A 23,965-nucleotide genomic window follows, 5' to 3' on the forward strand; every position below is an offset into this window, starting at 1 on the left:
TTTTCTTACAAAGGTATTTTCATCTCTCACTAGAGGCACTGGTTGTGAGATCTTCTATAGAAATAATGATACTTGAGGAGATCTTTCTTTTATTTTTTGTTATTTCCAAAGGAAAAAAGAAAAGAAAAGAAGAAAATGAGATGACAGAGACAGATGACAAGCCAATGAATAAACACAACTTTTAGAGAGATGGTGGTAAGTGCTATAAAAACCAAATTGATTCAGACTCATAGTTACTCCTCTTTTGGGTCTCTGTGGCGGTATCTCTATGGAAGCAGATTGCCCAGCTTGCCTTCAGAGGAGTGGCTGATGGGTTTGAACCACCAATCTTCTGGTTAGCAAATGCCTCATTTACCCACAGCAAATATGGTGGAAAAAGCTTCAGTAGTACACTTGGGCCCCCAATAAAGATGGCTACAGCACTTCCTTTGTGTGCCCTTAACAAAGATGGCTACAATACTTCCTGTCCAGGGCTTTTGCCTTCTACAAAGATGGTGGCTACGTTACAGGTTCCCTAACAGTCAGGATTCCGGTTTCAGAGTTTTTTTTTTTTTTTTAAAAGATACGTGGTTGCAGACGTAAGTAACAGCAAACCAGAAACGCCGTATCCATTTTTTCTCGAAGGTCACGCATTGTGGCGACTACAGCCAGAGCCCTGCGTGGCGCTCTCGCTCCTCTAACTTCCTCCCCCGGTTTCCCAGACCGGTCGGGTTTGGGGATTGGGTTGGCTGCGGTGCGATCCGCTGACCCCTGGGTCCTCTCCGAAGATCATTCCCTGCTTTTTTTAACAGATCAGGTTGCCCGGAAAAACCTCTGGTAGTGCTGTTTGTAAATACAAAGCGTCAGCTAGCCAATAAAAAAAAGTTCCGAATCCTTTCTCGCAGCCAAGTGGGCACAACCTTCTCACCTGCTGCCTCCCGGAATTTACAGAGGACAGCGAGGAGAGATCGGGCCTAGCCCGGCAGAGCTTTTACTGTCTGTGGGTGCCTGAATCCCTATTAGCCCCCCTACGTCCCTTCCCTGCCACTTAGCCTCTGTAAGTGTCAGGAATTTTTGTCTCCACACAGCTGCCGCATCTTATTGCTGCAGTAGTCTTGGAAATGTGACTTCAAACTGTGCATGGGGCTGACCAGGGTTGGAACGTGGAGATTATTTTCTTTAAGAATTTCATTACATGTCCCATGCATGTGTGGCTACAGCAGTGTTGTGATGAAGATTCTGAATAGAAGGAAGGAATGGACTGTGTACACGGTTTATTGTTGACTGGGCAGAAACATTTTTTTTAAAAAAAGGCCTTTTCCCTTAATAAAAAAGTTTCTTAACCTCATTGAAATTGCTGGAGTCTGTCCTCCTTTTCCAGTTCTAACCAGGTTCCGGAAGTGCCCGCAGTCAGAATGTCAGGTGCATCCATAGTGGCAGCCTCTGAGGTGGTGGAGGAGCAGGATGGAGGAAATCTCTGAGGAGGGCAATATTAAAATAAACACACCATGTTAATATATTAAAATTAAATGCTGCTCTGCTATTCTTAGATAAAAAGAGCTTTTTAAGCAGAATCTCTGACCCACTTCTCCTACCCTCTAGTCTCTATTAGACAAGGAATTAAACTTGCCCTTTCACATAAGGACTGAGAGGAGATGCTGCTGCTTCAGTTTTGCTCATTATGTTTGCATACATTCGAAAGAGTTTGGCTTGGTTTGACAACCATGTGTTGAACACCATGGCCTGGTACTCTGCTAAGATTCAGATGTTCCTGACCTTAAGGAGCTTATATTTCTGCTGCACTATCTCAAGGGCAACATTATCTTCAGGGGCAACGTTACCTTTAGGGGGCTCATTGGCAGTCCTGTCATCTGAATTATGTTTTTGTCTTTTCCCAGGGGGGAAATGGAAGCTAGAGACAAGCAAGTGCTTCGCTCGCTTCGCCTGGAGCTGGGTGCTGAGGTCTTGGTGGAGGGACTGGTTCTTCAGTACCTTTACCAGGAGGGGATCTTGACAGAAAACCATGTTCAAGAAATCAAAGCTCAAGTCACAGGTCTTCGGAAAACAATGCTGCTGCTTGACATCCTACCTTCCAGGGGTCCTAAGGCATTTGATACATTCCTAGATTCCCTGCAGGAGTTTCCCTGGGTAAGGGAGAAGCTGGAGAAGGCAAGAGAAGAAGCTAGAACGGAGCTGCCTGCAGGTAGGCCTCAAAAAGGTTGCCTCAAACTGGTTCCAGAATTGCTAGAACTATGCCCTTTGGATTGAAGTTGAAGTTCTAGGCTAGGGCTGGGGTGGGTTCCTGAGAGTGGGAAAGGAGTTTGGACTGAAGGGACTTGGCAATAGAGGGACAGGATGAGGAGGTGGAATTAGGAAATGCAGGGAAGGAAGGAAGAAGGAGCTATGATTATGAGGTTGAGGAGAGAGGTCAGAGAATACATTTAGAAATGCTTCCAGGGAAACTTGGCAAGCCACATGGGAGGCATGTTCTCATCAGAGAGCCAGGTCATGTCTCCGTTGGCATCAGGAGCCGTTTGGAAAGTGCAGATGGGAAAAGAAGGCATTAGGTCGACTGATAACTGATTTGTGGGGTGGCAGAGCTGCCGGCTGGAAAAGGTCAGATTCATGGAGGAGACAGCCTCTAGGAAGGCATGCGCTGCACCTGTTCCTGGGCTGTGGATATATGTCTGAAGAGGATTATTTTTGTGGCTTAGTTTGTTTTTCAAAGGTTACTGATTTAAGGCCTTCCTTTTTAGTTTAGCTTTGTTCAGACTTCTGGAATATTTAATTTTGTAAAGACAGTAGTTTGGTGAGGGTCTCATTTTGATTTTAAGGAGAGTTGGAAGCTATGGAAAAGAGGAACAGTCCTAATGCCATTAGCTTGGTTTATAGTAGGAGGAAGATGTGATGCGAAATACCCATTTCCTCTTAACACTTCTTTTTCTTTTATATTTTTTACAAAGATTGAGGAACAGGGAACTGAGCTGGCAAAAGGAAAAAAAAAGATAATTAAAAGTTGACCTGCAAATTTTTAACAGATATAGGAAATCAGTGTTCTCTGGGGTTTCTGATAGCAGTTATAGTGCCATTGATAGTCAGTGGTCCTCAGACTCTGTTGTTGATTTTTAGATACCAATTAAAAAACAAATACCAACAATAAAAGACTACTTTTATTATTTTTGCTCCATGCCCTTCATATTTTGAATGATTTTCCAGACCACATGTGTTAAGTAATTATGATGAATTCTTCCATTTTTAGTGGTGACATGTATCTGAATAGCTGATCAGTATAACTTAAGAACTTAGAACTTAAGAACTCCTGGCAAAATCCCAGTGGAAAAAGCAAACATACTTTCATTTCCTAACTTGGCCAAATTACAGATATGTTTTTGACTTTTGCAACATATTGAGGACCACAGGAATCCTCAGTTTGGATTGTTCTTACAAAATTAAATACCTTAGTATCTGAACAAAGCCAAAATAAAGGACCTAAGAAATGTCTACTACTTTACTGAAAGCAGAATACATAACATAGAATTGGGAAGGGGTGAGGAGGTATTAGGGTATCCAGTGTCTTTTCCTGGTATTTGACTTAGAGGTCCTCCTAGCAACACATGATTAGAAACAACAAAACAGGCAAACTGAAAGCCTTTCCCTATCAAAATATTTAATTTAAGTTTATAATACTTTTGGGGCATTGTAAATAGTACTGTTGCCTGTTATTCAAAGAGATGGGACGCCACTTTCAGTTCTTCAGATTTGTTTGGAGAACAAGAAATTAACCTGTTTTTAATCAAATGGTGAAAGTTTCAGAGAAATTGAGGGAAAATAGTTTTGTTTTTTTTTCTTTAAGGCAAGTAGAATGGAAAGAACAGAAAACAGAGTGGGGAAAAATTGATGATATCTGTACAGAAATTTAGAAAATTAATGTTTTCTCAGAGTTGTTCATGCTCTGGAAGTCGACAAATGGAAAGATAGATTGGCTACTGAACAAATTAAGTACACTTAATCCTTTTACTTCTTGTTGAGTAACACTGTGTAAGAATGGTGCGGGGGCTGTGTCTGACCTCTAGCTTCACAAGGGGGAAGGAGAATCAAAATTAACTGCCCAAGGCTGATTCCTTTGAGGTGGAGGTCAGAAATGCGGTACCTTCAACCTTTGTAGTGATTCTGACACCACCCATCCCTCCCACAGCACTCTCTACTTCTCTGCTGGGCTTGAGAATTCATTGCAATGGCCACACAGAACTCACAGATAATACTCTTGATTATGGTTTTTATTAGGCAAGTAAACGGGAACAATTCAGGGTGAGAAATGACCCAGGATAGAGATTGTCAGTCCCGATAGCTTTTTTCCAGCTATGCCTGCAGGCATGCCTCTCCCTGGCCCTCAGCCTCTCAGCTCCATGGCCCCTCTGCCTCTGCCTTGCCTATAAGTTCTCGAAGGCCCTCCACTCTGCCAGCATGCCTTCTGCTCCTGGGCACTCAGCTCTCTCAGCCAGGAACCCCACTGCATTGTCTCCTTCTGGTCTCCTGGTCCTGCTACCTCTGCTGCTTCTGTTTCTCTGTCACTGCATTTCACCATCTCTCACCACCTCTGGTGTTATAGCTCACTCGCACGCTCTCTCTCTCTCTCTCTCTCTCTCTATGTCTCTCTCTCTCTCTCTCTCTCTCTCTCTCTCGCTCTGTCTTCTTGGTCTAGGAGTTTTCTCAGCTTAGGGATCTTGGGTCTAAAAGACACGCTCCATTCCTGGCTCTTCTTTCTTGGTGTTCATAGGTTCTCCTTTCCATTTCTGAGATGTTTCTCATTATAAGCCTAGCAGGATGACAAACTGATCAATTCCTTTGTTAGGGATCTGTACACCTTGTTTGCATGGTATCACCCCCACAAGGATGCCATGTACCTTATTTACATTATTAACAAGTTACCCAATCCCTTTGGTGGGACACAAGCACCTCATTTGCATGGTTCCACCTAGTCATTGGGTAGGAGTCACAGACTGTCTAGAAGGGCTGTATTAAGTAATTCACTGCACTGCACACTACCACTGAGAACAATACTCAGGAGAGTGGGTCAGATTGACCTGTGTCTCTGTATACCTTCTATGATGATAGTTCCATAAACTCACTTTTTAAAAAGTTGTTTTTATTAAATATCAAGTATTTAAATAACATTACCACCCAGTCCCACCCTGAATTTGGGGTTTATCATTCCCTTTTTTACTTTATTATTTTCTGTCTTATACGAATCACTTTTAAAATCCACATATGTTAGGGAGAACCTACATATAATAAGTTTTAGGGATTTATGAGTGACTTTTATGTGTGTAGGAGGGAAAGGATGAAGGAAATAAGATGTATTAAATTTCAACTTAATGACCTTCTCTTCTTTGAGATCTTAAAATGTTTCTTAAGTGTTTAAAGTAATTAATTTGATGGTAATATTTTGATTCTGAAATTAAATTGAGGTTTAAGTAATTGAAAACGTAGGTTATTTTTGAAAATCCTATAAAGAATATCAGAATTGAGGTGCCTTCCAATTTAATGGTCCTGTAAAAAATGCAGATGGGCCCGAAGGCCTATTTCCCAGGACCCCTGGGCTTCTCTAGTGCTGTAATAGAGTAGTTTTAATAAGCTTTAAATTAGTCTACTTAAATAGTTATAAAGGCATCTTTTGGGAGCTCTGGTGGTGTAGTGCCTAAGCCGTTTGACTGCTAACCAGAAGGCTGGTGGTTCAAACCTACCCTCCACTCCTCAGAAGGAAGACTGGGCAATCTACTTCCGTAGTGATACTGCCTTGGAAACCCAAGGAGGGGTCACTATGAGTCAGATCTGACTCGATGGCGGTGAGTTTAGTTTTTTGGTTTAAAGGCATCTTTGAGTTTTGAGGAACTAGACTAGAGAAATGTGGTGCTTATGTATGTATAAGTATACATTGACTTCTTATGCTTTACTCATTCTGATCATAATTCATTGATTATTTATAGGTTTGGTAGTCTTTTCTTATGAGGGCTTGAAACTGATGGGTGGGAATGGCTTTTTCTGTAACTGAGAGGATGATTCTTAAGAATGAACTGATTTTACTTTACTAAAAACCTTTCTTGTTTTGGTCTTCTCAGAGATTCTTGGACTTCTGTTTATTAGTTTGTTTAATTTTTGTGTTTCTCTTGTAAATTTTGAGCTGCAACAAAGTCCTTATTTGATGATTAATCCTAGTTGCTTCTTATTTATGTTCTGCATATAATATTTTAGGGAAGAATCAAGTTGTATCTTGAAACTTGCTACTCTTCTAACACTACCCCCACCCCTCTCAAGCAAATCCCAAAACACCAAAATACACTGTAAACCTGTTGATGTCCTCAGACTCTGACGGTTCTCTGATCCGTCTCTTTGATGTTAATAGATAATCGTTTCATGTTTTTCTCACCCAGTAAGGACTGTTATAATTTAAAAAGGGCATTCTGGCGATAAAATGACTTAATCCAGCCTGGCACAGTGGAAAGAACACTTCACAGTGCATCCGTTACTGGCCAAGGTCACATACTAGACACTAGATCAGCTGGAAATCCTCTTTGGGCTCCTGTCTGGTCATTTAAGAGACGAGGATAGTGTTGTATCTGGGTGAAGGCAGCATGTGTCTGCCTGCCCGGCTTCCTGCTGCTGCTGGACGTGTCTGCATTGCCAAGCTAACGCCAGTATTTGAGCTCATCTGGATCTGCACAGAGGGTTTATTGGCACCCCATTCTCACCATCTGGTGGGACTTAGCCTAGGTTATGGTGGGAGTGACTCCTGGGCCACAGGACTCCTTGTTGCAGCCCTGGCTGTAGGGCTGGGCCTCTGCCATTATTCTCCCTAACAGTCTGCCTGGTCTCGCTGCCTTTTACCTTATTCCCCAGTCTTCCTTTAGGCTTGAGAGGTCATTTGTTTTTTGTTGTCTGTTTTAACCATGTCTCCTCCATCATCTAGACGCCTAGACCAGGCCTCTGCTTTATGTGCTTTCAGCCACAGGCCAGGGTGAAGGACGGATCTCTGGGGACAGAGCTCGGTACCTTTTGCATTAGCATCAGATGCTTCAGCACTTTGGTTGATGTTCTTGTTGGAGTGGCTGTCCCTGGGCTGGTACTTGCCTTGACCTTGCCTGAACTGGAGCTGCTCCTCCCCTTAGAGCCTATGTCCTGGACCCTTGCTGCCCTCACTGGGACAGTATATAAGGCCGGTCTTTTTCCCCTCTTTGCAGGGGCTCCAGGGCTCAGTCTGTCTCTTTTACGTCTGCTCGTGACTGACCATGACCATGCCAAGTCATACCAGCCACTCTCTTTGAGATCGACTCTAGCTCTATGTACACTTGGATGCATCTGAAGTTATGAGTTCTAGTGGCAGTAATTTTTAGGTATTTTAATAGGATTATCAGAAAGATTGCCAGGCTGGGATCCTTTCCAAAGGATTCTCTGATCATGCCATGTAACTGACCTTACTCCGCATATGATGAGTTCAGTGTTGATTTCGGTTTATCTACCTTGTGGTCTATCCAGGTGCTTCCACTTGGCTAAGTAGTGTTCATGTTGTGGTGTCTTATGTACTAGAGAAGGAACTGTGGGTTGGCATCCCCAGTAAGACCTCTCCTTGACCTAAGTAAGGCAAGAGTCTTCAGAGAGCCGTGACTTCTCTGTGTATGACAACATGATTATCACATACTTCCTGAGGACCCTAATGCCAGACTCTGGGCATATAAAGACATATAAAATCTTGTCCAGGCCTAGCTGAGGGGATTCGTTCACTCATTCAACAAATATTTATTGAGTACTAACCATGTGCCAGCTGTTAGGTGCTGAGTCTATGACAGTAAACCAAAGTCCCTCCTTTCATGGAGCTCAGTATATTCTAGTAGTAGGGTGTAGGGGAAGGGGTAGGACAGGCAGTAAAAAAAAAACATGAATAAATAATATATGAAGTGGTGATAAGTGTATGAAGAAAAATGGTATATGTGGGTAGTGAGGAAGGGCTTACTGTCATACATAGGGTAGTCAGGGAAAGCCTCTGTGATAAGGAGTCATTGAGCAGTGACCTGAATTTAGCGATAGAGTAATCTACATGGATATATGGGTAGAAAGCAACTCAGAAAAAAGAGACTACAAGTGCTAAGGAGCTCAGGAGGGAGGTGACACTGTGGCTAGAGCCCAGTCCTGACTGAAGAGAGGATGCCCTTGTCACAGAGACACATAAGCATGGGCTCAGTTGCTATCATTTGTTGAGAGCCCACTGTGTGCTTCACAAAAGAAGAAATATGTACAACCATGATTTTGAGTGGATCTTGAGATAACTTTAGATGATATGTGGATTTGGGATTAAACAATATTGATCACATAGGAGAAAGTTTTTTCCTTTTTCTTTTTGTTTCAATCCTGGTAATGTCCAGGTGAAAGCCTACATTTGCTACCTGGATATCTGTAACACTAATATTTCTTTTTAGTAGAGAGGAAGAGGTCCTCATGCTTAACGCCTTCAGTGAGTAACAGTATTTAGCTAGAATTTAGTTATGTTTCTCTTTTTTATTTTTCTTGTATTAAGTGGAAGTGAAACTGTTTTCTATTTCTGAAGTTCCTTTTAAAAATACATTTACTTTTATTTAAGCAAAAATTAATCAACATAAAAAATACTAAGAAAATACTAATGGTGTGAGGAAATACAGGAAGTGTGAAGGTTCCTCTCATATGTAATATGTCATTCAGAAAGAGTGACAGAAGTTTAGGAGCAGAAACCATCGCCTGGCTGGTATGGTCGGGAAGGAAGCTCAGCTCTAGTTCAGAGAGAAGATGATGCCTTATCCAAGGTGCTTTCCTGTTTGGCTCATTCATTTTATGCACAGTGGCAGGGATTGGATACATTTTTTTAGTAGAATTGCAGAGTAGTTTAAGTTTTCTAAATTTTAAACACATTCATTCTTTGATGTAACACAGTTACCAAAATGGAGCCACATTATTATGGAATTTTCGAGGGACTCACAGATCATCTAATTTTTCTCTGAGGAAACCCAGACCTAGGTGTAGTAAGTCAGCTTGCCCACGATCACACAGCTAGTTAATGTAATTTATTACTGGGGCCGGAATCCAGGCCTTCCGACTCTTGATTTAGGACTTTCTCTGCTGAGCTATTTTGGCTCCCTACTGGGTTTGAAATGGAATTATATTATTCTGTAGTGTTAATAATTGAAATAGGCCTTTTAAAAAACTGTACTAATAGAGTTTTTTTTTCCCCCATTTTAAGAGGAAAATTTTCTAGGGCTTTTAGAGGTATAGTGAGATGAGATTTCACGAAAATATTTTTATTAGTGCTAATTTTAAAGATTTAAAAGGAAATTATGATAGTTCAGTACTGCATTTTATCATAAGGTTTTTTCTCCCTTGCTTCTGCAAGGCTAACATAAAAGAAGATTGGAAGACTTTTATCAAGTATTTATGGGATTGATGAAATAATGCATCTGTTGGCAGCTAATTGCAGCTCTTTCTAGGAACAGCAAACCATGTGACGGGTCTCTCCACAGCAGGGATACCTCCATTTCACTTTAAAAAATGGATTTAATGTTCTTTTCTTTTAAAAATTCTCACTGTGATTTTCTTCTCCCTCCTGTGGAGGTATGGGCCATTTGGCAACATCAATCACCCTATTGACCACCAGGGTTGATTTAGCTCAGTGTTTCTGAGCCCTTCCTCTGCATTAGAATTACCTGGGCAGCCTTTAGAAAAATAATGATGCCTAGGCTCTATCCCTAAGGCACTTGACTGCTAACCAGAAGGCTGGCGGTTCAAACCCACCAGCCACTCCTCGGAAGGAGGGTTGGGCAATCCTACTTCCGTAGTGATACTGCCTCGGAAACCCAAGGAGGGATCGCTATGAGTCGGGGCTGACTTGACGGCATACAACAACAACAACAACAGGCTCTATCCCACACCAATTCATCCCAAAATTTCTAGAGGTGGAGTATAGGCAATGGTATGAACACACACACACACACACGTATATGTATGTACACACACACAGGCACACGTGAACATATACCTCACTAGATTATTTTTAAATGCATCGATGGTTGAGAACGTTGAGATATTACCATCTGGTTAGACACATGGTTCCTTTTTTACTTACTACTCCCCAACTATGGACCTCCCAAAGCTGTGCGCTTGCTTGAAGTATTGTTCTTGTTTTTGGGTGAGGAAGGTGAAAGGATGGTAGGAATGGAGGTGTAGAAAGCTATATAGTTGTTTAAATCTATAATCTCACATGTTTTTAATTCCTTGCATTTCTTGGACATTATTGCTCAATGGTGCTCCAGAATCTAAGGCTGAGGTCATATAGGTGTGACTCTACTACCAACTTGAAAATCCATTAGAGCTCTGTGAGAATAAATAGGGAGATATACATAGAACAAAATCATTTGGAGGGCTATGATCAGCTGGTGAATTTGAATTTGGGAGAACTGTTTTCATTGCCTATTTACATCATTTGATAATTACAAACCATCTGTAATGAAATTACATCCAAAAGGAGGCCAAACTTGTACCATTGCCACTGGGAAATAAGATGGATGCTGTTCTTAGATACAAAATGAGCTGAAGATGTCTTGGGAATAGAAGAGAGGAGGAAAGAGACAAATGTCCAATTGGGATGACTGGGACTGGCTTAGTCTGTTTTATTTGGTCACTCAGTTTGTCTGCCCATGTTTTTTGTTTGTAATTAAAAATGAATTTTAGTCTTTTCTGTGTCTCACAAAGAACCTCAAATAACACCAATAAAGTAATAACTACAATATTTATTGGGAGCTTACTATGGGTTGGGTACTGTTCTAAATTCTCTACATTTATTAATTCATTTCATCCTGAAAATAACTTGTAACAAAGCAGAAATATTATTACTTTTATTACGTAGATGAGAGAACAGGGGCACAGAGATGTTAAATAATTTAGCCAAGCTCACACAACGTAGTAGAACCAAATTTGGGATCTGGGTACTTTGCCTTCAAACCTGCTATCCTGTTTTAGTCTGGATTCTCTAAAGAAGCAAAACACACACACACACATGTACATGCATATATATGTGTGTGTGTGTGTGTATGTATACATCTATACATATGTATGTATATTCATTTAGGGAGCTCTGGTAGCATAGTGGCTAAGATACTTGCCTGCTAACCAGACGGCTGGTGGTTCAAACCCACCAGCCACTCCTCGGAAGGAAGGTTGGGCAATCCTACTTCCGTAGTGATACTGCCTCGGAAGCCCAAGGAGGGGTCGCTATGAGTCGGGGCCGACTCGACGGCACATAACAACAACAACAACATATTCATTTATTTCAAGGAAATCACTCACACAGTTATAGAGGCTGGCAAGTCCAAAGTCTGTGGGTCAGGCTTCAGGTTGGAGGCTTCCCCTGACTTAGTAGCTTTAGGGGCTGATGAGCCCAAGATGGACAGGTCAGATGACAGGCTGCTGGCTCACAGGCTGTGGAGGCTAATAAATCCCAAGATCAGCAGACATACAATAGGTCACAGGTTCAAGTTCAGAGAATTGGAGGTCAGATGATGACAAGCCAGATGCAAAATGCAGATTGAGCAAAAATCCAGAGAGCTTTGTCAGAATGTCCATATATAACAGATGCAGGCCCCATCTCTGAGGAAACTTCCTTTCAACTGATTGGCTTCTCATAGCAGACATCATCGTGGAGGTGATTACATTATGTAAGATCTTATCATTGAGGATGACTATCTCATTACATAACAGCCAAGCTACATCATAACTGCCAAACCACTGAGAATCATGGCCCAGGCAAGTTGATGCACAACCTTAACCTATGAGAAAACACTTTCTCAAAATTCTTAGATTTCTTTTCCTCCCTAACTCTGATAACCTTTGGCTTCTCTGGGGTCCCTGGGTGGTACAAATGGTTAATGTGCTTGGCTACTAACTGAAAGGTTGGAAGTTTAAGTGTACTCAGAGGCTTCTCAGAAGAAAAGACTAGAGAACTACTTCTCAAAAATCAGCCATTGAAAACCAAATAGCACATTCTACTCTGACACACATGGGGTCACCATAAGTTGAATCGGTTGGATGGCAACTGGAGGCTGCCCCAGGGGCCCTCACTTACTAATCCCCATTCTTCCCTCCCCCTACTTTGTTCTCTCCCAGACATGCAATGCAGCACAGGAGCTTTTCTAACTTTCTCTTTGCTACCTATTAAGACTAATTTCTGATTACTGGGAGACTCCATCTCTCTTTTTGCCTTTTCTGTTTTGTTTTGATTTTTGGTCTTATGTGAAGTCATATTGAGTCAAGCCACCCCTCATCTGTCAGTTTGTTGTACTGTGGTGTCTTGTGTGTTGCTGTGATTTCAAATGCCAGCAGGGTCACCCATGGTAGACGGGTTGCAGTGGAACTTCCAGACTAAGACAAACTAGGAAGGAGGACCTGACAATTTCCTTCTGAAAAAAGTAGCCAGTGAAAACCTTGTAAATAGCAGTGGAACATTGTCTGACATAGTGCTGGAGGATGAGCCCCTAAGATTGGAAGGTACTCAAAATATGACTGGGGAAGAGCTACCTCCTCAAAGTAGAGTTGACCTTAATGACATGGGTGGAGTAAAGCTTTCAGGACCTTCATTTTCTGGTGTGGCATGACACAAAATGAAAAGAAACAGCTGGAAACACCCATTAGTAATTGGAATGTGGAATGTATGAAGTACGAATCTAGGAAAATTGGAAGTAGTCAAGAATGAAATGGAATGCATAAAGATAGATATCCTAGACATTAGTGGTAGTGACCATTTTGAATTGAACAATCATATGGTCCACTATACCAAGAATGACAAATTGAAGAGGAATAGCATTGCATTCGTTGTCAAAAAGAACACTTCATGCTCTTGTGATATGTGTGATATACTGCCAGTGATAGTATAATATCTATGCACCTGCAAAGAAGACCAGTTAATATGACTATTAGTCACATTTACACACCAACCATTTATGCCAAAGATGAAGAAATTGAAGATTTTTACCAACTTCTACAGTCTGAAATTGACCAAACATACAATCAAGATGTATTAATAATTACTAGTGATTGGAATGTGAAAGTTGGAAGCAAAGAAAAAGGTCAGTAGCTGGAAAATATGGTCTTGGTGATAGAAATGATGCTGGAGATCACATGGTAGGCAGGACCAATGACTTATTCATTGCAAATACCTTTTCTCAACAACATAAACAGCAACTATACACGTGGACCTCATTGGATGGAATGCACAGGAATCAAATTGACTATATCTGTGGGAAGAAACAATGGAGAAGCTCAATATCATCAGTCAGAAAAAGGCCAGAAGTCAACTGTGGAACACGACTATCAATTGTTCATATGCAAATTCAAGTGGAAGCTGAAGAAAATTAAATTTACAAGAACCAGTGTACGACCTTGAGTATATCCCACCTGAATTTAGAGACCATCTCAAGAATAGATTGGCACATTGAACAACAATGACCAAAGGCTAGATGGGTTGTGGGATGGCACAAGGTAATTAAAGAGGCAGGAAAGAAAGAAAAGACGCAGTTGTGGTGTGGTTGTTCCCATGATGAGATCTGCTGTATATGCTTTGAGCCACCAGTCAGTTGAAAGGGAGTTTCCTTAGAGGTGTTGCCTGCTTCCAGTATATATGGACATCCTGGGAAAATTTGGGAACTTTCTGTTGGATCTGGAGCCTGTCATGCTGCCTACTGCTCTTGAGTTCATTAGCCACTGCAGCTATGTGAGTCAGGAAGAGCCTCCAGCTTGACATTTGGCTCACAGACTTGGGACTTGCCAGCCTCTACAATTGTCCTCTGAGCCAACAATCTGCCATTTTGCCTGCTGATCTTGGATTTGTCATCCGCCAAAGTCAGCAGCCTGCTATATATAAGCTTTACTGTTCTTGTTTCTCTAGGGAACCTAGCCTAAGACATTTGGTAAGACAAAGTAAAGTATTATAATGAAATATACAAAGTCCTGGAGTTAGAAAACCAAAAGGGAAGAACGTGTTGGCATTTCTCAAGCTGAACGAATTGAAGAAACTTTTAAGTTTCAATATTGAAGGATTCTGTGGATAAATGGGAGCTCTGGTAGCATAATGCCTAAGGCACTTGACTAACCAATGTTCATACCCACCAGCCACTCCTTGGAAGGAAGGTTGGGCAATCTACTTCCGTAGTGATACCCAAGGAGGGTCACTGTGAGTCAGGTCCGACTCGACGGCACATAACAACAACAACATGGACAAAATATTGAACGATGCAAGAAGCATCAAAAGAGGATAGAAGGGATGCACAGAGTCACTGTACCAGAATTAATTCGTTGACATTCCACTATTTCAGGAGGTAGCATATGATCAATAACTAATGGTATTGAAGGAAGAAGTCCAAGCTGCAGTGAAGGAATTGATGAAAAACAAGGCTTTAGGAAATGCTGGAATACCAACAGAGATGGTTCAACCAACAAGCAATGTTGGAAGTGTTAAAGTGTGTATCCTAAGAAATTCAGAAGGCACCTAGCTACCTGGCCAGGCACGTAGGAGAGACCCATATTTGTGCCCATTACAAAGAAAGACCATCCAAAGGAATGTGGAAATTATTGAATAATATCATTGATATCACACACAAGTAAAATTTTGCTGAAGCTAATTCAAAAACAATTGGAGCAGTACATCAACAGAGAACTGCCAGAAATTTAAGTCAGATTCAGAAGAGGATATGGAACAAGGGGTATTATTACTGATGTCAGATGGGTCTTGGCTGAAAGCAGAGAATATCAGAAAGATGTTTACTTGTGTTTTATTGACTATGCAAAAGCATTTGACTGTGTGGATCACAACAAATTATGGATAATATTACAAAGAATAGAAATTCTGAAATACTTAACTGTGCTCATGGGGCATCTGCAGAGACCAAGAGGAAGATGTTTGAGCAGAGCGAGACGATACTGCATGGTTTAAAATCAGGAAAGGTGTGCATCAGGGTTGAATCCTTTCACTATACTTATTAAATCTGTATGCTGAGCACCTAATCTGAGAAGCTGGAGTAGTTGAAGAGTATGCAATGTCTCGATTAGAGGAAGACTTATTAACAGCCTGTTGTTGTTGTTGTTGCAAAAATTGAAGTTATCAAGATTTTTTTTTTAACTTGGATCCACAATCAATGCCCATGGAAACACCAGTCAAGAATCAAATGATGCATTTTATTGGGCCAATCTGCTACAAAAGACCTCTTTAAAGTGTTAAAAAGCCAAGATGTAACTTTGAGGACTAAGTTGCACCTGACCCAACCATACTATTTTCAGTCATCTCATATGCATGTGAAAGCATAAACAAAGAAAGAAGGCCACAGAAGAATTAATGCCTTTGAATTATGGTGTTGGTGAAGAATATTGAATATACCATGGACTGCCAGAAGAATGAATAAATCTTTCCCAGAAGAAGTATAACAAGAATGCTCCTTGGAAGGGAGGATGGCAAGATTTTTTCTCACATACTTTGGACATTTTATAAGGAGGGACCAGCCCCTGGAGAAGGACATCATGCTTGATAAAGAAGAGGGTCAGTGAAAAAGAGGGAGACCCTCAACAAGATGGATTGACACAGTGGATGCAATAATGGGTTCAGATAGAGCAACAATTGTGGGAATGGTGTGGGATTGAGCAGTGTTTCGTTCTATTGTACGTAGGGTTGTCATCAGAACCAACTGAACATCACCTAACAATAACAACAACAACAACAGCAGCAACAGCAATGAGGTCAAGGTATGGAGTCTCTGGTTTCTCCCATTCCAACTTGCTATCTTGAGAGTGAAAAAGACTAAATCTTGGCTTTGCTCTAGAGAATATTATTGTGTTTGGCCTCTTGATACTGAAATCAGGTCCCACTTTGCAGCTCTTCAATCATATTAGCTAAAGGTATCAGCTCTAATACCAGCTTTTCTGGTGTTGTGGCCTCTGCGTATAACCGTATGCTTAGCAAGGGAGCTTTCTCTTTTTATGGGTATAGTTCAAACTTGTAGGCTGCTGTTGTAGCTAGCTGTAGGAATGTTTGACTTACTTAATTTTAATAGGCAGCTGTGTTTATACTTGTTCTTCAGTTTGAGCAGAGAGGAGTGTATATATACGGTTCTTTGGAGGACATGCCCCCCAGATTAAAAAAAAAAAAAAAAAGTACATTGTACTTTTCCAAACAAATTTTAATTGAGAAGGAAATGTGACTGCTAGCAGACATTTTGGCCAGGTTTTAGTTATAGGCTTTATTTTTGTTAATGTTATAAAAGAAACCTTAACTCTTCACAAGAAGTGCCAAGTTGACAATTCCTGGAAATGTTCGTGTTCTGTTTATTCTGAGCACCATAGCAGAGAGGGTGGCAACGCTGTTACCAAAATAATATTGCTGAGATGTACTAAGTGGCAAATGAGAGGCTGTGCTTTTATAACCTAAATACAAGACTTTTAAAGCATCTCCCAGTTTCTATCATTTGTTGATAAAGTGTATGGGTGCTAAGTGGTAATGGTGAAGTTTAGAGAATTACAGAGCAAGTAGAGCACATCTGCTGAGACTTATTCTCTTGTTAGAAGTATAGAACGTTAGAGCTGGAAGGACCTTAGGGACCCCCACTTTACAGATAAGGAAACTAAGGTATATCATTGGAGTGGTGCAAAAGGTTAATGTGCTCTCTGCTAACCCAAAATTTGACTGTTTGAGTCTACCCAGAGGCACCTTGGAAGAAAGTCCTGGTGATCTACTTCTGAAAAATTAGCGTTAAAAACCCTGTGGAGCACAGTTCTGATCTTACACACATGAGATTGCCGTTACTTGGGATTGACTTGAAGGCAACTGGTTTGCTTTTTTTTTTTTTTTTTAAGTTTAACAGCATATAGACTCTTTTTATGCAGTAGAATTGATGCACTGAACACCAGTGACCCAAAACTAGACGAAGTATGGGATGACATCAAGAAAGAGATACATGAAGAAACCAAAAGGTCATTAAAAATACAGGAAAAGAAGAAAAGACCAAAATGGATGTCAGAAGAGACTCTGAAACTTGCTCTTGAATGGAGAGTAGCTGAAGCAAATGGAAGAAATAAGATAAAAGAGCTGAACAGAAGATTTCAAAGAGCAGCTTGAGAAGACAGTCAGTTATTAAAATGAAATTTGCAAAGACCTGGAGTTAGAAAACCAGAAGGGAAGAACACACTCAGCACTTCTCAAGCTGGAAGAACTGAAGAAAAAAATTCAAGCCTCGAGTTGCAATATTGAAAGACTCTATGGGCAAAATATTGACTGATGCAGGAAACATCAAAAGAAGATGGAAGGAATACACAGAGTCACTGTACCAAAAAGAATTGGTCGATGTTCATTTATTTCAGGAGGTGGCATTTGATCAAGAATCAGTGGTATCGAAGAAAGAAGTTGAAGCTGCACTGAAGGAACTGGTGGAAAACAAGGCTCTAGGAACTGATGGAATACCCATTGAGATGTTGCAACAAACGAATGCAGTGCTGGAAGCACTTACTTGTCTATGCTAAGAAATTTGGAAGACAGCTACCTGGCCAACTGACTGGAAGAGATCCATATTTGTACCCATTCCAAAGAAAGGAGAGCCAATAGAATGTGGAAATTATCAAACAATATCATATGCAAGTAAAATTTTGCTGAAGATAATTAAAAAATGGTTGCAGTGGTATATTGACAGGGAACTGTGAGATATGCAGGCTGGATTCAGAAGAGGACATGGAACAAGGGGTATCATTGCTGATGACAGATGGATCTTGGCTGAAAGCAAAGAATACTGGAAAGATGTTTGCTTGTGTTTTATTGACTATGCAAAATCATTTGACTGTGTGGGTCATAACAAGCTATGGATAACAAAGTAAAGAATGGGAATTCCAGAACACTTAATTGTCCTCATGAGGAACCTGTACATAGACCAAGAGGCTGTCGTTCAAACAGAACAAGGGAATACTGCATGGTTTAAAATCAGGAAGAGTGTGTGTCTTTTCACCATACTTACTCAATCTGTAGGCTGAGCAAATAATCCGAGAAGCTGGAGTATGTTAAGAAGAACACGGCATCAGGATTAGAGGAAGACTCATAAGCAACCTGTGATATGCAGATGACGCAGCCTTGCTCACTGAAAGTGAGGATAGACTCGAAGTGCTTACTGATGAAGATTAAAGACTATAGTCTGTGGTATGGATTACATCTCAACATAAAGAAAATGAAAATCCTCACAACTGGACCAATAAGCAGCATCATGATAAATGGATTGAAGTTGTCAAATATTTCATATTACTTGGTTCCACAACCAACACCAATGGAAGCAGCAGTCAAGAAATCAAATGTTGTATTGCACTGGGCAAATGTGTTGTGAAAGACCTCTTTAAAGTGCTGAAGAGTAAAGATGTCTCTTTGAAGACTAAAGTATGGCTAACCTAAGCCATGGTATTTTCTGTTGTCCCATGTGCATGTGAGAGCTGGACAATGAATAAAGAAGACCGAAAAGAGTTGATGCTTTTGAGTTGTAGTGTAGGTGAAGAATGCTCAGAGTGTCATGGACTGCTGGAAGAACAAATCTGTCCTGGAAGAAGTGTAGCCAGAATGCTCCTTGGAAGTGGGAATGGCCAGACTTCGTCTCATCTACTTTGATCATAGAGGGCATCATACCCTGGAAAAAAGATATCATGCTTCGTAAACTGGAGGGTGAGTGAAAAAGAGAAAGGCCCTTAATGAGATGGATTGACACAGTGGCTACAATGATGGGCTCAGGTATATGGCAAGGATTGTGAGGCTGGCTCAGGGCCAGTGTTTTGTTCTTTTGTAGATAGGGTAGCTATGAGTCGGAGTTGGTTCAACTGCACCTAACAACAACAGATAATCTCTTTGGTTCAAGCAGTAGCACTTGATACTAACGTAAACAAAACAGGAATTTCTCTAAGGGCACTGGGTAGTTCATAAGTTTTAAGGATTGTTGAAATACCAAGGCTCAGGAAAGGTAGGAATGAAGTCACTCAGGATGTTGGACGATGGTCTCAACTTCTCTTAACTTTCCTCAAGACTCAAAGTCTGATTGGCCTAGCTTAGGCACGAGCCCTTCCTTAGGTCATTAGATCAGCTGGGGTGGGGAAGAGGCAGTTAATAAAGGAAGGTGATTACAAGTGATATCTGATACTGTATCACTCCCATTCCATTTGATTGAAAAGGTTCCACTCCCACTGATCTGAAAAGAAGTGATGGCCCTTTAAAGAAAGAGGATGTTCTACATATCCTTATTATAGCAAATTCCTGTTTTGTTTATGTTAGTGCAGAAAAGCAATTTTTGGGACAAGATAGTTTCCTGCAAACTTTTTTAAAAATCAGAAGATGATAAAAAAAAAATAAGGATTGAGAATATTGATGTAGAGAGGAGATTAGAAAGCAAATTTGGATTGGGTACTGGTCTGAGAGTTTTAGGTATATAAGCACTTTATTATTATGATAACTCTTTGAGGTAGGTATATGATGATCGTTTCTGTTTTAGAGATAAACAAAAAACCAAACTCAATGCTGTAGAGTCAGATCCGACTCAGCGACCCCTCCTTGGGTTTCCGAGGCGTTATCTCTACGGAAGTAGATTGCCCAACCTTCCTTCCGAGGAGTGGCTGGTGGGTTTGAATCGCCAGCCTTCTGGTTAGCAGTCAAATGCCTTAGACACTGTGCCACTAGAACTCCTGTTTTACAGATGAAGGGACTAAAACGTTAGATAAATTGCCCAAGATTGCACAGCTTGATAGATTGCACAGTTTGAGATTTGAATCCTGACAGTCTGGTTCCATGTTCCATGGTTGTAATCACTGTTATTCCGTCTCTACTACCATTTGTTGATTACCGGACCTGGGCCAGTTATAGCTTCTTTATTTTCTGAACCTTTCTTGCCTCAGGTTTCACAAATGGCCAACATTTCCATTGTATGCATGTCCATTTCCTTTTTAAGTGGTTACTAAATGGGAGATTAAAAAAAAAAAAATACCAAAGAAGATAAAAGATGTTTTTCTAAGAAATGTGATTAGACAAGATAAAGATTTTAAATGACATTGGCATGGAAATTTTTCTTCATTTAGTCTTTATCTTTCCCTTTCAGTCTGTTTTTATTGTTAGTCAGTCATTTGATGGTGCTGTGGGAAATTGTGTATTTGCAAGCCTCTTTTGTATTTGTTTGAGATCTTTTATTCCTTCATGTGCCACTCAGGATTCATTCAGGAGACACACACTATAATTTAAACAGGGAAGATTTAATATAAATAATTATTAGCTAGTGAAAGGTAGTTAGTTGTAAACTACTAAAGGGGTAAAAGAGGTGTCGAAGGAATATAGGAATAGCAAATGGAAGGAGTACCTAAGGCACTTGACTGGTAGCCAGAAGGCTGGTGGTTCAAACCCACCAGCCGCTCCTTGGAAGGAAGGTTGGGCAATCTACTTCCTACTCGATGGCAAATAACAACAACAAGAAACTGCCTCAGAAACCCAAGGAGCGGTCGCTATGAGTCGGATCCGACTGCACGGCACATAACAACAACATTTTTTCTGGGGCTGAAGGAGAGTACAGGAAGAAGACTCGAAGAACTTGCGAGAGGCATCTCTCTACCCCCAAAGCTGAGATCCAGACCTCATTGGAGATGAAATGACCGCCACCTGAATATACAGGCTGCAGGTAGCAATGAAAGGAGCCCTGGTAGCACAGTGGTTAAGTGCTCAGCTGCTAACTGAAAGGTCAGCAGTTGGAACCCACTAGCTGTTCCATAGGAGATAGATAAGCCAGTCTGCTTCCATAAAGGTTGAAGCCTTGGAAATCCTGTGGGGCAGTTCTGTTGTGTCCTACAGGGTCACTGTAAGTTGCAATCAACTCGATGGCAATGAGTTTTGATTGGCAATAAGAAAACTTGCCATAGGGTACGAGCTGGAGCTGGTCTGTAAGAACATCCCACTGGGGTAACCTACAAACTTAGTAGAGGATGTGGGTGGGCCGGGGCTGATCCTCAGAAAGTAGTTGGCTGAGTGGCAGAGAAGTTTTCTAGAGAGTGATTATCACTGTGAGTGTCATACACTGTGCACCTTGGAAGGGATTTAAGCATCCCAAACCAGAAAGAAAAGCCCCTTCCTCTGCTATGGGCTTGTAGTGTCCCTCCAGTGCCCTCTATAGACAAAAACTAACATTGCAAAATTTGGCAAAGGAGAAATGTTTACATAGTCCAGCTCCAGTATCACAAAGCAGGGCAAAGAGGGGTGAACTTAGAGCTGAGAGGTAATACATTGACAACCAGCACTTCTCATTGACAACTGACAGTATTATATAATTCTTAAGATTGTCAGGACCTGATTTATTCATTTGTTTACTCAGCCAGACTTTACTGAGTCCATTGCTGGCTACTCTGCTAAAGCCCTGAGGTAATGGTTGTCATTGTCTATTTTTTCCCTCTATAACTAGACTGTAAGCTTCTCTAGGGCAGACTGCTTTTTAATCTCTGCATCTGCAAGACACAGAACTAGGTATTGCTTCTCACATCTTTATTGAACGAATGAAGGAATGAATATAAAGATGAAGATAAAGATGGAATTCAAGACTTTAAAATGTAATTGGGGAAAGACAGAGGTAAATAAACAAAATATTATGTGGCATTTTGATTATCTTTTGCTTTATAGCAAGTCATTCCTAAAAGTAGTGGCTTAAAATAGCATTAATTCATTTTGTTCATGAATGTGCAATTTGGAGAGGTCTCATCGGGAGCTCTGGTGGCATAGTGCCTAAGGCACTTGACTGCTAACCAGAAAGCTAGCGGTTCAAACCCACCAGCACTCTTCAGAAGGAAGATTGGGCAATCTACTTCTGTAGTCATAGTGCCTCGGAAACCCAAGGAGGAGTAGCTATGAATTGGATCTGACTTGACGGCAGTGAGTTTGGTTTTTTGGCATTAGAAACAACTTACTTCTTTTCCACATCATGTCAGTTGGAGAGACTTAATTGGGCTTGAGGATCTATATCTGGTAAATAGTTGTTTATTGTTGGTTTTGCTCCACATGGGCCTTTCTGTAGGTGACTGGTGTTTCCTGTGGTATGGTGGTTGGGTTCTCAGTGCAATAAGTTGCCCTCCCATTTTTTTTTTTTTTTTAAGTTGTGGTTTGGGTGATAGTTTACAGAGTATATTAGTTTTCCATTCAACAATTTTTATTCATTTTATTTCATAACATTAGTTGCAACTCGTCCTCAGTGTAACAGTACTCTTTCCACTTCCTCATGGGTTCCCCATGCCCACCCATCCTTCTTTGCTGCCCTTTCCTGCCTTCTGAGCTTTGTTTTGGGGCAAATGCTGCCCATTTGGTCTCATATAATTAATTGTTCTGAAGAATATGTTTCTCTTTGGTGTTATTGTTCACTTTATAGGTTTGTCTTTTGTTTGGCTGCAAGGTGATACCCAGGAGTGGGTTCGATTCCAGGTTTGGAGGGTTCCTAAGGGCCAAAATCCTGGGGGTTCCAACAGTCTTTCTGAGACCACTATGTCTGGACTTTTCTAGGACCTTCTGTGGTCCCGTTTAGAGCAGTTGGTCATGGTACCTGAGCACCATCTAATTCTTCTGGTCTCATGGTAGTAGAGGCTATGGTTCATGGGGTCTGTTGGTCCTTTGGACTAATTGTTTCCCTGAGTCTTTGATTTTATTCACTTTTCTTTTCTTCAGATGGTGAGAGACCAGTAGTTGCATCTTACATAACTACTACTAGCTTTTAAGACCCCGGTCACTGTTCACCAGTGTAGAATGTAGAACATTGTATATATGAACTGTGTCATGCCAGTTGACTTAGCTGTCCCCTGAGATGATAAATCACTTTTGTATGGTCTTTCTCACCATGGTCTTGTGACTCCTACAGAATGATTAGGTGGGACTATTCAAATAAAGTGTTTGGGGCCCACCAAGTGGTTTGGACAAGTTGTTAATAATGCAAATAAGGTGCATGGAATATCTTTGAGGGTGGGACCATGCAAATGAGATGTATAGAACTTTAGCTAGGGCATTGGTCAGTTTTGACATCATAGTAGGCTTAAAAGAGAGCCAATCCCACTGCTACCAAGAAGAGATGGGAATGGAGTGCATCCTTTGGACCCAGGGTCCCTGTGCTGGGAGCCTCCTAGACCCAGGAGACAGAAAGCTACATCTCTGGAGATGGCAAGAAATGGTGAGAAGCAGCGGCAGAAAAACAGTGGCAGCAGCGGCAGCAGAACCAGAAGACTTGCAGAAAACGGCATAATAAGCTTCCCTGCCTATGGTGTGAGAGAGCTGAGAACCTTCAGGCAGGAGGCTTGTTGGTGGAGTAGGGTGCCTCTGGGCACATAGAGCCAGGCTCTCCCCATGGAGTGAGAGAGCTGAGTGTCTTTGGGCTGAGGCTTGCTGGTGGAGTGGGATGCCTCTGAACATTTACTAGCAGAACTAATGAGCTTTGTAACACTTGCCCAAGCAGGGCAGAGGCTGGGCTGGCCCAAGAGGCCCAAGGGGCTGAGGGCCAAGGGCAAAGTTAAGAAGAGGCTGTCTTGATTGAAGAACTGTATCCTGAGTTGTTTCTGATCCTGAATTGTAACTTGTTACTTTTCTAATAAACTCCATAATCATGAGCATGATCTGTGAGGTCTGTGTGATTTTGAACTATCAAGCCCAGCTGGGTAGAGTGCTGTGCATGAGACAGCTGGTATCAGAATTGGTAAAAAGTTTGGAGAGGGAAGGTATGTCTGACCTGTGCTTCCTAGGAATCAGACTTGGGCTGATGCTGGTGGTGATTCTCTCTCCCCTTGTGAAGTTAGAGGAGGTCAGATGTCCATGCCATTGTTGTTGTTGTTGTTATGTGCCGTCGAGTCAAACCTGACTCATAGCGACCCCTCCTTGGGTTTCCGAGGCAGTATCACTACGGAAGTAGGA

At 41.3% G+C, this 23,965-nt stretch overlaps 1 protein-coding gene across 1 annotated transcript in view; it reads left to right on the forward strand.

Annotated features, from left to right (window-relative positions):
• The first annotated feature begins 1,884 nt into the window (after positions 1-1,884).
• Positions 1,885-23,965, forward strand: part of CRADD (CASP2 and RIPK1 domain containing adaptor with death domain) — a 352,161-nt gene continuing 330,080 nt past the window's right edge. The window contains exon 1 of the mRNA XM_007946134.1: positions 1,885-2,182. Coding sequence (XP_007944325.1) covers positions 1,885-2,182 — 298 coding nt within the window. The remainder of the gene's footprint in view (positions 2,183-23,965) is intronic.

The sequence above is a fragment of the Orycteropus afer genome, unplaced genomic scaffold, assembly GCF_000298275.1.
Source record: "Orycteropus afer afer isolate SDZICR_OR568_19922 unplaced genomic scaffold, OryAfe1.0 scaffold00151, whole genome shotgun sequence".
NCBI classification, from domain to species: domain Eukaryota; kingdom Metazoa; phylum Chordata; class Mammalia; order Tubulidentata; family Orycteropodidae; genus Orycteropus; species Orycteropus afer.